Below are 16,721 nucleotides of genomic sequence, written 5' to 3'. Positions count from 1 at the left end.
AGCCGTCGTGTAAAAAGTACCTGAAAGCATCACTTGATCCAAAAAAAGAAAAAACCTTGAGTAAAAGTTAAATTCCTTTTGTATAATATTACAGGCATTTGTTCTGCTTGGATATCAAATGGCATGTTCAAAGATTAAATGTATTGGAGTAAAATTATTTTTTTGAGTCAGTTATTACAATTTTGACAATGTGCTTATTTTAATCGAATTTGATTTATTTAGTTTACTTTATTGGTGGTTAAAAAATTGTGAGATTCAACATGAGTTACCAAATGGACTAAATGAAATACAGGCGTCTGTTGGCCTCAAGCTGGCACAGAGAGAACGAGACAGACACGCATTAGCAGTGCACACATAGGCAAGGGCCTCTTTGGAATGTCGAATCTCCTAACCTTTACACCACATTTCCGTAACCTTTATGGAAAATATCATTGGGTCAAGGAGAGATGAACTGCTGCCTCCTTTCAAACACAGAAAAAGACAGCACTGTTTAAAATGAATTTGCCTAAACTTTTCCTATGATGGCAAGTAATAATGACACTAGCGTGAAACCACCATTTTCTGAAGATGGACTACACAAAGTTTTCCTTGGATCCATGCATGCTTGTCATATTTATTGGGTTGTCGATATTCCCCATAGTGTCAAAGGCAAAGTGACGTCAGGCAGCACCAACAGTGACCAGACTCAGTCTGAAAGAAACCAGGGAGCGAATTGTGCATTGGGTCAATAAAGCAATAAATCTTGGCTCCAGCCTTCCTGTTTCTCCAGGTTATCCAAGGACAACACTCCCAGAACATATTTTAGCTTAATTGACGACTACATTAGTATATATAGGTGTGAAATTGAGTGTGAATGATAGTCTGTATGTGTCCTGCAATTGGCTGGCTACCTTTCCATATCCATATTCCAGGTCACCTGCCATGCCAATAATAAAAAACGGTGGAGAAAATAGATTGGTGGCGAGCCTGACTGCCAGAAAAGCGTTAAGCTTCCAATGTAATACAATGTCGCCATCTTGTGGTTTAACATTGAATTGCATTAAAAACCGTTAAGACGTTATTTAGGTCGTTTCTGACATCTCGTGGATATATGTTGAATTACAGTCACTCTTTTTCCTTGCTCTTATTTTTAAGGTGGACTAATCAATTAGGTAGTCGACACTTAGTTTTACAAAAGCTTTGCTATGACGATAAAGCAATGGACGGACAGATGGATGGATGGATGGAGGATAAGGAATATATACCAACATTTTTAGTTGCATTTGCGAGAATTCTGTTCATAATGTTAACCTTGCTTTTATAAAGACAGAGAAATTGTTTCTAACAGGCCAATGTGATTTTATATTTGGAGTTAGGTTTAAGTGATAAAGTTGATGAGAGAAATGAGGTTTTTCTTCAGAGTGCTGAAGTAGTTATTTAGGTGAAATCCTAGGCTGCTCTGCTCGCCGACCATGCAGAGGAGGACAAATCTGGGCGGGAGGGGAAAGAGATCCACGGACGGGGGCTGAATATGCTTGAGTTACAATGCAGGAGCTGCCCCGGTTTTAGAAGCGTTCCACCTTAAAAACTCAGCGGCCCCTCTCAGCTCCCTCGACCCCGAAAGTTGCACTCGCTCACTGCCTGGCTGCGGCTCAACGCTGTTAACTTGGCCGGGAGAAACTGAGCAGTGAGTGTGAGCACGCCACTCGGAACCCTGCCGAGTGTGATGGTTACCATTTTTTTTGTCCATTTGATTTTTTTCTGTTCCCTAGTCGCACACTGCACAAGATTAAGAATGTACCTCGGAATTCTTATTTTAATGAGTCTCAGTTACTGGAAATGCAATATGGGAAGGGGGGTAAACTGTTTATATTTTGGGTTAAAACAAACGAAACTCGGGGCTCCGCTGGTGGAATTTTCCTTTGCTGCCCTCAGCCCCTTTTTTGTTAACAGTGATTGATTATTATGACAACGTGAAACGTTTGGTTGCGCACATGACTTGGCCCCGAGAGGGCCCTCAAAAAAGGGGGTGGGGCACCGTGCCGGGGCGTATTTAAGGCCGGACAATTCTGATTGCCCGTCAAAAAGCAGCGAATCCATCTGGGGGTCAGCAGAAGCAAAAAGAACCGCTGCATCTTAAAGACAAAACCAGGCGCTGATATTTGCTCAGTTTGGGAGAAACAGGGAGAGCGAAAGACCCGTTGGATTTACTACTGAGAGTCAGTTTTTATTTTCCCTGACTCAAATAAGCTTTTTGTCAGCGTGACAGTTAACTTTAAACAAGATTTGCACTGGATTTCTTTTTTTTCTTTTTTAGCGCAGTGTGACGAGATTTTTGGAACTTTTAAGTTAGTAGGACTTTACTAACGTCATCACGCGAACGTTTCCATCTGCTTGTTGGATTCCACTTCTGTATGATGTGGCTTGTCTGTGTTTCTATTGGTTTCATGGCTGGTCTGTGCACCGGCTCGACACAAAGCCCTTGGGAAGAGAGTACCGTAGTGCCTGTCAGGCTTGACCCAACAGTCCGGCTGGCGAGTGACACCCAACCGAAGCGAACCTACTCCCCTGAAGAAAAGCAGAAAGTGTCGGAGATGAGAGTGTACAGGCTGGACGCGTTTGGTCAAGCGATTATCTTGCAGCTGGAGCCGGATCAGACGTTCCTGTCCCCGGGATTCGTCTTCCACATTGTGGGGACTCCCGAATCCGAGCTGAGTCAGGAACCCAAGCGCGCAGACGCGCACGGTTGTTTCTTCTCGGGCACGGTGAACGGAGAAGAGCACTCCGCTGCTGCGTTAAACCTGTGCCAGGGACTGAGTGGTGGATTTTACTTTCAAGGGCAAGAGTATTTCATCAAACCTCTCAACACAAGTGACTTTGTAAATGATGAGGAAAAGGACGAGGAAGTCCACCTCATCCGCCGGAGGGCTCGGGCAGAGGCGGGTGAGAGCAGCTCCAAATGTGGGGTCAATGAGGACGAGGATCGAGTGCCAACAAATCTGGAGAAAGAGCCTGAACGTGAAGCCGTCAAGAAAGACCAAACAGGTAGCGTTTGTACACACACTCACGCGCACACATATAAAATTGTATAAAATCTCCACGAGCATTAAAATCTGTTTATAGCTATGAAATCTTTCTTTCTTTCTTTCTTTCTTTCTTTCTTTCTTTCTTTCTTTCTTTCTTTCTTTCTTTCTTTCTTTCTTTCTTTCTTTCTTTCTTTCTATACACAGATTTAGTCTATTCACTTTACAAAAACGCTGTCACATCAGTTTCTTTTTTTGTACGTTTGTGTATATATATATATACAACAAAGTGTGTGTGGGATGAAATAATAGTTCTATACAATAACCGTGCGTGCATGTGAGTGTACACGCAAGTGCAGATATTATTGACGACCCATCAACAATTTGACAGCACCGTACACGCTGTGCCAACAGGGGCGGAGTATGGGCGGGAGTGGGTGGCACAGGTCCTTCATTCTCATGAGGAAGGAGGGAGCAAGAGCAGGCAGGGGTTTAAGCAGAGCCAGTCGCAGCCCGGCAGCGCTGAGACGTGCTAACTCACCTCCTGGTACAGAAATGTGTCCCCCTACAGAGGATTTTTTTTCCCCCCGTACAAACTATGTCAGAATTTTCCAGCAGAAAAGGTCATTTTGAGAACAAGAAGTAGGAGGAGGAGGAGTCATGACGCTAAGTCATGGCATCCTGCCTCCACCCCCACACACACACATATACACTCACACACACTTTCACATACACACACACACAGAAAAAAGTCTCTTTGGAACTTAATATCCATTCAGCCATCTGCTTTTCCCAGCATCTTTGATTTTTTGCTGATGCAAACGTGCATGAACGGGGGAGGAAGTTGGAGTACTGTGCCCACACAAAAAAAAGGGGAAAAAAGAAAACCCACACAAGCGGAGAGAAAGTTCAAATTTCACACAGTCGGACCTCAGCCAGGGATTGAAACAAAGAACCTCTCTGCCATGATGTGCTTACTATTGGCCACCATGCTGCTTTTATTAACAGCAGATTGTTAAACACAAATCAAATGCAGAAAGCGAGAAAGACCATTTTGATTTACTTGAGTGTTTTTCTGCCCCTGCTACTTTTCACATTTGCGTACAACACTGAATTTGACCTCTTTGCAAAAAGTATCATTAGGAACATCTGCACAAAAAAATGACGACAGAACACATTGTAACAAGTTTTCTTGACCCTCATCCCATCCGGCAGGCCACCACAGGAGCAAGCGTTTTGTTTCCACTCCTCGCTATCTGGAGATTATGCTGGTGGCTGACCAGTCCATGGCCGAATTCCACGGTGCCGGGCTCAAGGCTTACCTCCTCACCATCATGGCGGTGGCATCTCGTCTGTATCGCCACCCGAGCATCCACAACTCCATCAGCCTAGCTGTGGTGAAGCTGCTGGTGGTTTACGAAGAAGAGCGAGGCCCTCAAGTGTCGTCCAATGCTGCAATGACCCTCCGCAACTTCTGCCAGTGGCAGCGGCAGCACAACCCCCTCAGTGACCGCCACCCTGAGCACTATGACACAGCTATGCTCTTCACCAGAACGGTAGGTTGGAGGAGGATGAGAAGAATTGTGGGGAAGACGGAAAGAAAAAATGAGCATGTTTTGACTCCTTGGTCTGTTTCTTCAGGACCTGTGTGGTGCCCATTCCTGTGACACTCTTGGAATGGCTGACGTCGGTACGGTGTGTGACCCAGACAGAAGCTGCTCAATTATCGAAGATGACGGACTCCAAGCTGCATTCACCGTGGCACATGAACTAGGTGAGTAGAAAAATGCTCAGCTCTGATGTGTGACAATGATACGTCGTGAGCACGACTAAGTGTGGTTTTGTTGTACTGTCCCGCAGGCCATGTCTTCAACATGCCTCACGATGATGCCCAGCTATGCTCTGGGGTGAACGATCCCCACTGGGGCTCCCACATGATGGCCTCCACCCTGTCCAATCTTGACCAGCAGCAGCCATGGTCCGCCTGTTCCGCACTCATGGTCACCACTTTTCTCGACAATGGCTACGGTCAATGTCTGCTTGATAAACCAGTCAAGTCTCAAGCGCTCCCTCAGCCCCTCCCCGGGACAGTCTACGATGCAGACCATCAGTGTCGGCTGACTTTCGGCGACGACTCCCAACATTGCCCTGACCTGAGCACTACTTGTGCAGCTCTGTGGTGCACCGTTACAACAACCAACGGTTTGCTGGTTTGCCAGACCAAGAACTCCCCATGGGCCGATGGAACGTCCTGTGGGCACGACAGCTACTGCCTGGCAGGGCAGTGTCTCACAAAGTCTCAAGCTTCCAAACATCAGGTAGAAACGTAACTTCTTTTCTTCTCATGCCTCGGGTATAAATCAGACCGTAACCCTGTGTAACATTTCCAGATTCCTGTCAACGGTGGCTGGGGCGTGTGGGGTCCCTGGGGTGACTGCTCTCGGACATGCGGGGGAGGGGTGCAGTACTCCTTCCGTTCATGTGATAACCCTTTGCCAAAGAATGGAGGCAAGTACTGTGAGGGCAAGAGGATCCAGTACCGCTCTTGTAACACAGACCTCTGCCCTGACACCAATGGTGAGTCAGCAAAAAATTGTCACTTGAGTGGGAATTATTCAAAAGGTGCAAACTCGATCACTGAGAATTCTCTTTGCTCTTCAGGCTTGTCATTTCGGGAGGAGCAGTGTCTGGCTCACAATGACATGTCAGCCCAAATGTCTCTTGGATCAGGCGAGGGTGTTGAATGGGTGCCCAAATATGCCGGTGTTTCACCCAAAGACCGCTGCAAGCTTGTGTGCAGGGCCAAAGGAACAGGATACTTCTTTGTCCTCAAATCCAAGGCAAGGATTTTGAAAAATATGTTTTTTTTTGTTATATTTTGAACGTCTTGACAAATCCTAATTACCCTCGTGCTGACATGTAAGACGAATGATCAGGTTTCGTCTTCCAGCACCCTCACTGCCAATGTACTTTTTTTTTTTTGAACATGCAAAAAAATAAAAGTGTAGCAAAATATAGTTACTCGTAGAAAAAAAACCTGTCAAATTAAAACATTAACAAATAAAACAAGAACATAGATTAAATTTCAACGTATCTCTTCCGACACTCATATACAGTATTTCTTTCATTATTAGTCGTGATGTTAGGTACTACACTATGAAGCTGATTTAATTCCATCAAACCAACTTTTTGCTTCCTTAATTCTGAGGTCATTATCCCAATACTGACATCTGACTTTCTACCTCTTGACATACTGTTCTTAAATAACTCATTCAAGGCAAGATTTTAATCTTGAGATTTTTGTCTGTCGCCCCCAGGTGGCGGATGGAACACCCTGCAGCCCCGATTCCACCTCAATTTGCGTTCAAGGCCAATGTGTCAAGGCTGGATGTGATCGTGTTATTGGCTCCAACCAGCGCTACGATAAATGTGGAGTATGCGGAGGGGATGGCTCTACCTGCAAAAAAGTATCAGGCTCAATGGAGCGTGCCAGGTAATAATCCAGGATACTTTTTGTTCTGAAAAATAATAAAGATAGGCAGTTTATTTACAGCCAGGTCAAATTAAATATCAAATCACTGATGGAATATCTTTATGTGGAGTTTGCATTCACTCCCCGTGCTCACGTGAGCTTTCTCATGCGTGTTAGGTTCATGACAACTCTAAATTGTCCATCATTGTGATTGTGCATTAGCGATTGGCCAGCAACTAGCGTAGTATAGTTGTAGCCTAAACTAAACAATTGTTGTCTTTGTTACAGGCCTGGGTACCAAGACGTGGTGACAATCCCAGCAGGCGCCACCCATCTTGACATCAAACAGCGTGCCCCTGGTAACGGTCGTCATGACAACAGTTACTTGGCAATGCGCCGACAGGATGGTACCTACCTGTTGAATGGTGATTATAAGCTAATGACCATGGAGACGGACATCACTCTGCGAGGGGCGCTACTACGCTACAGTGGTTCTTCTGCCAGTCTCGAGCGGATCCGCAGCTTTTCCCCCCTCCCCGAGCCTCTCACTATTCAGGTGTTGTCTGTGGGAGAAGCCCCAAGGCCCAGAGTGAAGTACAGCTACTTTGCCCCCAGACCCAATAACGCTGCTTCTTCCAACAACGGAGGTCGTCGGCATTCCATCAATGCTATCCGAGAGTTGGGTGTTGCTGAGTGGGCTCTAATGGAGTGGGGTCCCTGCTCCCAGACTTGCGGAGGTGGCATGCAACAGAGAGAGGTGGTGTGTCTGGATCCCCAGGGCCGTCCATCCAAGGATTGTCCAGAAGAATTGCGGCCTTTGGCCTCACGATCCTGTGCCTCTCAGCCTTGCCCCTCTTGGCTTCTCGGAGAATGGTCCGCATGCTCAAAAACCTGTGGCAGAGGTTTCCGAAAACGCCAGCTCCGATGCATTGGCTATGATGGCCTCACACTGACCCATGACAACTGTGACTCCAAAAACCGCCCGCGACCCCTCCTGGAGCTGTGTTATCAAGGTGCCTGCTAAGGACTGCTTTGACAATCTGACCTCCTTTTTTTTTTTTTTTTGTTCTTTCACTCCCCATGTCAGAGACTGCATCAATACATTACACAATGTCGGAAAGCACACTGACTGTGTCAAACACTTGGAGCAACAAAGTCTGCCACCTGTCTTTGGAGTGAGGCAGTGGCATCTCAGCAAGCATCATGGACATTAATGAGTTTGAGCACGCTGTTTACAATTGCAATAGTATGCTTGCGTGTGAAAGTATGTAAAGATTTGAAACATATATGTTGTTTGTCCAAGCTGGGCTGGACAGATTTTAATGCTCGTGGAGATTTTATACAATTTTATATACAAAAATTAGCTCATATTCTACTTAGTCACCCCATCAGGTATGGAAATTGAGATTTATTCTGAACGATCAGTCAGCATTTATTTATCACAAACCTGTAGCACTTCACTTTTGTTTTTACCAGTGGCACATTGTTACACTCATTTTCTCTCTATGAATACCTTTTGTTTTGTCATTTCGCCATATGTTGAAAACCAAAGAATTTGTGAGCGCTCGTAAGTGTGTGCGTATGAGTGTGCTTTTTGTGTACGTGGAGACTTAACGAGGGACTTGTCTCCTGCTACTACTTCATAAGTAAGTCTCTCCTGCCTTCTGCGAAGGCATCTTGTTTAAGCAGTTTTTCCTCTTTTGTACAAAATATCCAAACATTATTTATTTTTGTACAGCCTGTTAAATATAATCATGTGGCCATTTTGATATTATTTTTATTTGTTAATGAGATCACAGAAGGAAGTATAGACTATAAAGAGTATTTATGCAATGTTTTATATATGTATATATATATTTGTTTCTTGGTTTATGAATAAAATATTGACTCTGGAGAAGTTTGTCATTTCAAAGTTATTGCACATGGGTATTTGACACACTTGTGAAAACACACTTTTGCAAGCTTCTCGTCTTTTTATGCCACGGCATCATTACTGCTAAAAGAAACATCTGGAAGTCATTACGGGTTATTATTACTGCACTGTGTAGGTGTGCATGAAAAATGGACATGCGGTGTGGAATAATTCACGACGCGATTGTATTTTAAAACCTGAAGTCAAAATCATATGAAATAGTAATTTAGGGTTAGGGTTGCACTCGGGTCGCTGCCTGGTTGCGGCTCAACTCAGTAAACTTGACTGGGAGAAACGGAGCAGCGACACACGGAACCCTGCCGTGTGATATGCTGACCATTTTTCGTCCGTTTGATTCTTTCTGTCCCTTAGTCGCACATTGCACATGATGAAGAATGTACCTCGGAATTCTTACTTTAATGACTCTCAGTTGCTGGAATTCCAAACCATATATGGGAGGGCGGGTAAAGTGTTTATACTTTGGGTTAAAACAAACGAAACCAGTCGCTCCGCTGGTGGAATTTGCCTTTGTTGCCCTCAGCCCATTTTTTGTTAACAGTGATTGATTACCATGTGAAACGTTTGGTTGGACACATAATTGGCCTTGACAGGACCCTCAAAAAATGGGGTGGGGCACCAGGGTGGGACACAGGGCAGGGGCATATTTCAGGTCGGACAATTGTGACTACCAGTCAAAAATCTGCAAATCTTTCTGGGGGTCAGCAGAACCAAAAAGAACCGTTGCATCTGCTTGTTGGATTCCACTTCTGTATGATGTGGCTTGTCTGTGTTTCTATTGGTTTCATGGCTGGTTTGTGCACCGGCTCGACCCAAAGCCCTTGGGAAGAGAGTACCGTAGTGCCTGTCAGGCTTGACCCAACGGTCCGGCTGGCGAGTGACACCCAACCGACGCGAACCCACTCCCCTGAAGAAAAGCAGAAAGTGTCGGAGATGAGAGTGTACAGGCTCGACGCGTTTGGTCAAGGGATTATCTCCGCTGGTGGAATTTCCCTTTGTTGCCCTCAGCCCATTTTTTGTTAACAGTGATTGATTACCATGACAATGTGAAACGTTTGGTTTCACACATAATTAGCCTTGACAGGACCCTTAAAAAATGGGGTGGGGCACCAGGGTGGGGCACAGGGCCGGGGCGTATTTAAGGTGGGACAATTGTGACTACCAGTCAAAAATCTGCGAATTTTTCTGGGGGTCAGCAGAACCAAAAAGAACCGTTGCATCCGCTTGTTGGATTCCACTTCTGTATGATGTGGCTTGTCTGGGTTTCTGTTGGTTTCATGGCTGGTCTATGCACCGGCTCGATGCAAAGCCCTTGGGAAGAGAGTACCGTAGTGCCTGTCAGGCTTGACCCAACGGTCTGGCTGGCGAATGACACCCAACCGAAGCGAACCTACTCCCTTGAAGAAAAGCAGAAAATGTCGGAGATGAAAATGTACAGGCTGGACGCGTTTGGTCAAGCGATTATCTTGCAGCTGGAGCCGGCTCAGACGTTACTGTCCCCGGGATTCGTCTTCCACATTGTGGGGACTCCCGAATCCGAGATGAGTCTGGAACCCAAGCGCGCAGACGAGCACGGTTGTTTCTTCTCGGGCACAGTGAACGGAGAAGAGCACTCCGCTGCTGCGTTAAACCTGTGCCAGGGACTGAGTGGTGGGTTTTACTTTCAAGGACAAGAGTACTCCATCAAACCTCTCAACGCAAGTGACTTCTTGATTGATGAGGAAAAGGATGAGGTAGTCCACCTCATCCGCCGGAGGGCTCGGGCAGAGGCGGGTGAGTGTGGGGTCAATGAGGACGAGGATCAAGTGCCAATAAATCTGGAGAAAGAGCCTGAACGTGAAGCCGTCAACAAAAACCAAACAGGTAGACACACACGCATACACGCGCACACACACACGCACACACACAAAACACTCTTTGAAACTTAATATCCATCAAGCCATCTGCTTTTCCCAGCATTTTTGAATTTTTGCTGATGCAAACGTGCATAAACGAGGATGGAAATTGGCGCACCCACACAAAAAAAGGGAAAAAGGAAAACCCACACAAGCGCAGAGAGAACGTTCAAACGTCACACAGTCGGACCTCAGCCAGAGATTGAAACAAAGAACCTCTCTGCCATGATGTGCTTACTATTTGGCCACCATGCTGCCTTTTGTCATGGAGTGAATGGAGCTGGGCGACCAAATGCAGCTTGGACCAAGGTTTATTGAGAGACCTCCAAAGACAGACTATAGAGGCTCGAGTAGGGATGAGAATAACTGAACAGAAAAACAAGAAAGACGAAACCAGAAAAAAGACGAGAACTGACTAGTGACTAGAAAAACAAGAGAAACAAGAACAACCCGACGGGGTGTGACAGGCAGGCAAGACTTAAATACATGATAGGTATGGAGAGGGAGGTGACATAGATTGTGAGCAGACACAGGAGGGGAGGGGCTAACCCTACCCCCCCCCATGGACAGTTCCTGACACCCCAAAAAAGAAAAATCAAAAACTGTCCAAATAGGGGCGGGAGGGAATGGGGAGGCGGTCATACGTCAAACGCCGCCGAAGGCCGACTGGTTGACGGCAGCTGGATCCCCGCTGTCGGAACTGGGTTGGGGGGCGGTCGTGCGTCTTGCCTCGCTGGAGCCCAGCTCTGTGGCGTCCATGCCGCAACTGCGGGAGCCGGTAACCGTTGGTCCAGGCGCTGGTCACTGAATTGGTCGGATTGTTCTGTCAAGGAGTGAATGGAGCTGGGCGACCACAAGCAGCTTGGACCAGGGTTAATTGAGGGAACTCAAAAGACAGACTATAGAGGCTCAACCAGAAAGACAAGAAAGACGAAACCAGAAACAAGACGAGAACAGACTAGAAAAACAAGAGATACAAGAACAACCCGACAAGGTGTGACAAGCAGACAGGACTTAAATACTTGACAGATAAGGAGAGGCAGGTGACGGCTATTCTATAGGTTGTGAGCAGACACAGGAGGGGAGGGGCGACACAAACAGAAACCATGGCAACATTAAAACAAGACAACAATCGGAGACGGATCGTGACACCTTTATTAACAGCAGATTGTTAAACACAAATCAAATGCAGAAAGCAAGAATGACCAGTTCTATTTACTTGAGTGTTTTTCTGTCCCTGTTGCTTTTCACATTTGTGCACAACACTGAATTTGACCTCTTTGCAAAAAGTATCATTAGGAACATCTGCACAAAAAATAACGACAGAAAACATTGTAATAAATTTTCTTAACCCTCATCCCATCCGGCAGGCCACCACAGGACCAAGCGTTTTGTTCCCACTCCTTACTATCTGGAGATTATGCTGGTGGCTGACCAGACCATGGCCGAATTCCACGGTGCCGGGCTCAAGACTTACCTCCTCAACATCATGGCGGTGGCATCTCGTCTGTATCGCCACCCCAGCCTCCACAACTCCATCAGCCTGACTGTGGTAAAGCTGCTGGTGATCTATGAAAAAGAGCAAGGCCCTCAAGTATCGTCCGATGATGGAACGACTCTCCGCAACTTCTGCCGGTGGCAGCAGCGGTACAATCCCCCCAGCGACCGCCACCCTGAGCACTATGACACAGCTATGCTCTTCACCAGAATGGTAGGTTGGAGGAGGATGAGAAGAATTGTGGGGAAGAAGGAAAGAAAAAATGAGCATGTTTTGACTCCTTGGTCTGTTTCTTCAGAACCTGTGTGGTCCCCGTTACTGTGACACTCTTGGACTGGCTGACGTCGGTACGGTGTGTGACCCAGACAGTAGCTGCTCAATTGTTAAAGATGACGGACTCGCCACTGCATTCACCGTGGCACATGAACTAGGTGAGTAGAAAAATGCTCAGGTCTGATATGTGACAATGATACGTCGTGAGTACAACTAAGTGTGGTTTTGTTGTACTGTCCCGTAGGCCATGTGCTCAACATGCCTCACGATGATGCCCGGATATGCTCTGGGGTGAACGGTCCCCACTGGGGCTCCCACATAATGGGGTCTAAACTGAACATTATTGACCAGCAGCAGCCATGGTCCGCCTGTTCCGCACTCACGGTCACCACTTTTCTCAACAATGGCTACGGTCAATGTCTGCTTGATAAACCAGTCAAGGCTGAAGCGCTCCCTCCGTCCCAACCCGAGATAGTCTACGATGGAGACCATCAGTGTCGGCTGACTTTCGGTGCCGACGCCAAACATTGCCCTCACACTCCTACTACTTGTGCGGCTCTGTGGTGCTTCGTTAGGGCATTCAACGGTATGCTGGTTTGCCAGACCAAGAACCTCCCATGGGCCGATGGAACGCCCTGTGGGTACAACAGCTACTGCCTGTCAGGGCAGTGTCTCAAAAAGTCTCAAGCTTCCAAAGATCAGGTAGAAACATAACTTCTTTTATTCTCATGCCTCGGGTATAAATCAGACCGTAACCTTGTGTAACATTTCCAGATTCCTGTCAACGGTGGCTGGGGCGTGTGGGGTCTTTGGGGTGGCTGCTCTCGGACATGCGGAGGAGGGGTGCAGTACTCCTTCCGTTCATGTGATAACCCTTTGCCAAGCAATGGAGGCAATTACTGTGTGGGCAAAAAGATCCAGTACCGCTCTTGTAACACAAATCTCTGCCCTTACAGCAATCGTAAGTCAGCAAAAATTGTCACTTGAGTGGGAGTTGTTCAAAAGGTGCAAACTCGATCACTGAGAATTCTCTTTACTTTTCAGGCTTGTCATTTCGGGAGGAGCAGTGTCGGGCTCACAATGACATGTCAGCCCAAATGTCTCTTGGATCAGGCGAGGGTGTTGAATGGGTGCCCAAATATGCCGGTGTTTCACCCAAAGACCGCTGCAAGCTTGTGTGCAGGGCCAAGGGAACAAGATACTTCTTTGTCCTCAAATCCAAGGCAAGAAGTTTGAAAAATGTATTTTCGTTATGTTTTGAATGTCTTGACAAATCCCAATTACCCTCGTGCTGACATGTAAGACGAATGATCAGGTTTCATCTTCCAGCACACTGAATGCCAATGTAGTTTTTTTTTTTTCTGAACATGCATGTGTAGTAAAATACACTTACTCGTAGAAAAAAAACAGTCAAATGAAACCGTCAACAAATGAAACAAAAACATAGCTAAAAATCTTAATCTCAAGATGTCTATTGCTCCCAGGTGGCGGATGGAACACCCTGCAGCCCTGATTCCACCTCAGTTTGTGTTCAAGGCCAATGTGTCAGGGCTGGATGCGATCGTGTTATCGGCTCCAACCAGCGTCACGATAAATGTGGAGTATGTGGAGGGGACGGCTTCACCTGCAGAAGAGTGTCAGGCTCACTGGGGCGCATCAGGTACGCCATGATACTTTTTGTTCGGAACATTAATAAAGATGGACAGTTATTTATTGCCACGTCGAATCAAAGATCAAATCACTGATGGAATATCTTTTTGTGGAGTTTGCATTCACGTAAGCTTTCTCATGCGTGTTAGGTTTATGACAACTCTAAATTGTCCATCATTGTAAGTGTGCATTAGCGATAGGCTAGCAATTAGTCCAGGGTGTAGTATCATTGTGGCCTAAATTAAACAATTGTCTTTGTTACAGGCCTGGGTACCAAGACGTGGTGACAATCCCAGCAGGCGCCACCCATCTTGACATCAGACAGCGCGCCCCTGGTAATAGTTACTTGGCAGTGCGTGGACAAAATGGTACCTACCTTTTGAATGGTGATTATAAGCCAATGACCATGGAGACGGACATCACTCTGCAAGGGGCCCTACTGCGCTACAGTGGCTCTTCTGCCCGTCTTGAGTGGCTTCGCAGTTTTTCCCCCCTCCCCGAGCCTCTCACTATTCAGGTGTTGTCTGTGGGAGCAGCCCCAAGACCCAGAGTGAAGTACAGCTACTTTGCCCCCAGACCCAATAACACCGCTTCTTCCAATAGCAACGGAGGTCGTCGGCATTCCGTCAATGCTACCCGAGAGTTGGGTGCTGAGTGGGCTCTGACGGATTGGGGTCCCTGCTCTCAGACCTGTGGTGGTGGCATGCAACAGACAGAGGTGGTGTGTCTGGATCCCCAGGGCCATCCATCCAAGGATTGTCCAGAAGAATTGCGGCCATTGGCCTCACGATCTTGTGCCTCTCAGCCTTGCCCCTCTTGGCTTCACGGAGAATGGTCCGAATGCTCAAAAACCTGTGGCAGAGGTTTCCGAAAACGCCAGCTTCGATGCATTGGCTATGATGGCCTCACACTGACCAATGATAGCTGTGACTCCGAAAACCGCCCGCAAACCATCCTGGAGCAGTGTTATCAAAGTGTCTGCTAAGGACTGCTTTGACAATCTGACCTCCTTTTTTTTTTTTTTTCTTTTTCTTTCACTCCCCATGTCAGAGACTGCATCAATACATTACACAATGTCAGAAAGCACACTGACTGTGTCAAATACTTGGAGCAACAAAGTCTGCCTCCTGTCTTTGGAGTGCGGCAGTGGCATCTCAGCAAGCATCATGGACATTAATCAGTTAGATTTCTTCTGGACTATCAGTCAACATTTATTTACCACAAACCTATAGCACTTCACTTTTGTTTTGTATGAGTGTGCTTTTTGTGTACGTGGAGACTTAACGAGGGACTTGTCTCCTGCTACTGCTTCATAAGTCTCTCCTGCCTTCTGCAAAGGCATCTTGTTTAAGCAGTCTTTCCTCTTTTTTCATTATTAATTTTTGAACTGTTATATATATAGTCATGGGGCCATTTTGATATTTTATTTGTTAATGGGATCACAGAAGGAAGTATAGACTATAAAGAGTATTTACGCAACGTTTTATATATCCACACATATATTTGTTTCTTGGTTCATGAATAAAATATTGACTCTGGGGAAAATTGTCATTTCAAACTTATAGCACTTGTGTATTTGACACACTTGTGAAAACACACACTTTCCACATCCCATATGGGAAGCTTGTCGTCTTTTTATGCCACGGCATCATTACTGCTAAAAGAAACATCTGGAAGTCATCACGGGTTATTACTGCACTGTGTAGGTGTGCATGAAAAATGGACATGGCGCCAGGGTTGGTGTGTTCAGCACATCATACTTTGACGCTCACATGTGACACGGGGCTACCCAAATTTGTCCCCACTCAAATTACAAATGGCCTCTGTAAAGGGGTCTGTTGAATGGCTCAATGGAGTTAGACGCCATAGTCTCCACTTTGCTGCACCATTTAATGGTGGTCTTTTAAAAGAGTGATGAACTACAAAGCTGCTCTTTTGATATTCTAAAAATATTATATTTTGAGCAATCAGAGCCTTTAAGTTTGAGCTGGAGCTTTCTTCCTTCCTTCTCAACGACTTTGATAGTTAAAGTGGAAAGGATAATAACGTTTGCGGTGCTAGCATCCTACCACTAGAGGGCAGAAAAGGCTCATCAAACCCATTAAGTGGATGGGTATTTTAGAAGTTTATTCCACAATAATTGAAATTAATCATACGAAAGGCAAGTTCATTGTGGTGACGTGATAGCTAACATGCTTTTAGGAACACAAATGTTCCTTATGTCGGACATTTTCCGTATCAAGAATCAAATTAATTTATACTTGAAAAACATTATACTTAAATTATTGTGCATCCCTAAATTTTCTACAGGATGACTCAATTCAGCTAATGCTTTGCCTTAGCTCGAGATGCTGCAATATTTTTTGCAACATTCCATTTTGTTAATATTGTAATATCCCCTCCCACTCCTTACCCAAGGTGCACCAGTAAATGATTACATGGATCTTTCACTGGCAGCAGAAATGAAGCTCTCCTGGCCTGGTTATGTAGGCCAGAAAATCACCTCAGGTGTATTAAGCAGGGCCCAGCACAATAATGATTCAGCACTTAGATTACCTGAGCAGTGAAATGTTCTGCTGAGTAAATTGAAACTTGACCATGGTGTTGAGGAAATTAGTAATAGTTTAATACAATGTAGGACAGGACAATGAGGCACTGCAACCGAGCCTGCAGCCATAACCAAAAGCTTGTCTGTCTCCGGCTGTGCACTTCAAAGGGTCTGAGAAGTCTTTTTTCTATTGAGGACTACTTTTCGAAGCATACGAGGGAATATTATTACACCAGCAAGCAAATCTTCACACGCTAAAACACAAGTGGACTTGTTTTCTTTATTCATTTTTTTTTAAATTATTTCGTTGACGTCATTGTTTCTGGGATGTAACTGGATTCAGGTATTTCTGAACAAAGTGTCCAGGATGGAAAATGAAATGGCTTATCACACTTTAACTTGAAAATGCTAAAACACTGAGGTTGAACTGAGGTCACAAGATGAGCAATTCTG

The 16,721-nt window shown here is 45.7% G+C and overlaps 2 protein-coding genes across 2 annotated transcripts; both read left to right on the top strand.

Annotated features, from left to right (window-relative positions):
- Positions 1-2,049: 2,049 nt before the first annotated feature.
- Positions 2,050-8,371, top strand: LOC133148029 (A disintegrin and metalloproteinase with thrombospondin motifs 1-like). Its single transcript, XM_061271369.1, has 8 exons — positions 2,050-3,024; positions 4,218-4,558; positions 4,644-4,776; positions 4,863-5,320; positions 5,393-5,579; positions 5,664-5,842; positions 6,320-6,495; positions 6,763-8,371. Exons 1-8 carry the CDS (start codon positions 2,394-2,396, stop codon positions 7,496-7,498), a joined length of 2,841 nt encoding a protein of 946 aa, XP_061127353.1. The 5' UTR covers positions 2,050-2,393; the 3' UTR covers positions 7,499-8,371.
- A 1,187-nt stretch (positions 8,372-9,558) lies between these two features.
- Positions 9,559-15,254, top strand: LOC133148045 (A disintegrin and metalloproteinase with thrombospondin motifs 1-like). The gene is made up of 8 exons (XM_061271370.1): positions 9,559-10,267; positions 11,670-12,010; positions 12,096-12,228; positions 12,315-12,772; positions 12,845-13,031; positions 13,115-13,293; positions 13,555-13,730; positions 13,985-15,254. Exons 1-8 carry the CDS (start codon positions 9,649-9,651, stop codon positions 14,703-14,705), a joined length of 2,814 nt encoding a protein of 937 aa, XP_061127354.1. The 5' UTR covers positions 9,559-9,648; the 3' UTR covers positions 14,706-15,254.
- Positions 15,255-16,721: the final 1,467 nt, after the last annotated feature.

The sequence above is a fragment of the Syngnathus typhle genome, linkage group LG2, assembly GCF_033458585.1.
Source record: "Syngnathus typhle isolate RoL2023-S1 ecotype Sweden linkage group LG2, RoL_Styp_1.0, whole genome shotgun sequence".
Classification (NCBI taxonomy): Eukaryota; Metazoa; Chordata; class Actinopteri; order Syngnathiformes; family Syngnathidae; genus Syngnathus; species Syngnathus typhle.
This window is presented reverse-complemented; position numbering and strand designations above follow the sequence as displayed.

Coding starts and splice junctions, on each gene's coding strand:
- LOC133148029 (XM_061271369.1), top strand. CDS start 2,394: ATGATGTGGCTTGTCTGTGTTTCTATTGGTTTCATGGCTGGTCTGTGC. Junction 4,559..4,643: donor CTATGCTCTTCACCAGAACG/GTAGGTTGGAGG, acceptor CTGTTTCTTCAG/GACCTGTGTGGTGCCCATTC. Junction 5,580..5,663: donor CCTCTGCCCTGACACCAATG/GTGAGTCAGCAA, acceptor TTTGCTCTTCAG/GCTTGTCATTTCGGGAGGAG.
- LOC133148045 (XM_061271370.1), top strand. CDS start 9,649: ATGATGTGGCTTGTCTGGGTTTCTGTTGGTTTCATGGCTGGTCTATGC. Junction 10,268..11,669: donor CGTCAACAAAAACCAAACAG/GTAGACACACAC, acceptor CCCATCCGGCAG/GCCACCACAGGACCAAGCGT. Junction 12,011..12,095: donor CTATGCTCTTCACCAGAATG/GTAGGTTGGAGG, acceptor CTGTTTCTTCAG/AACCTGTGTGGTCCCCGTTA.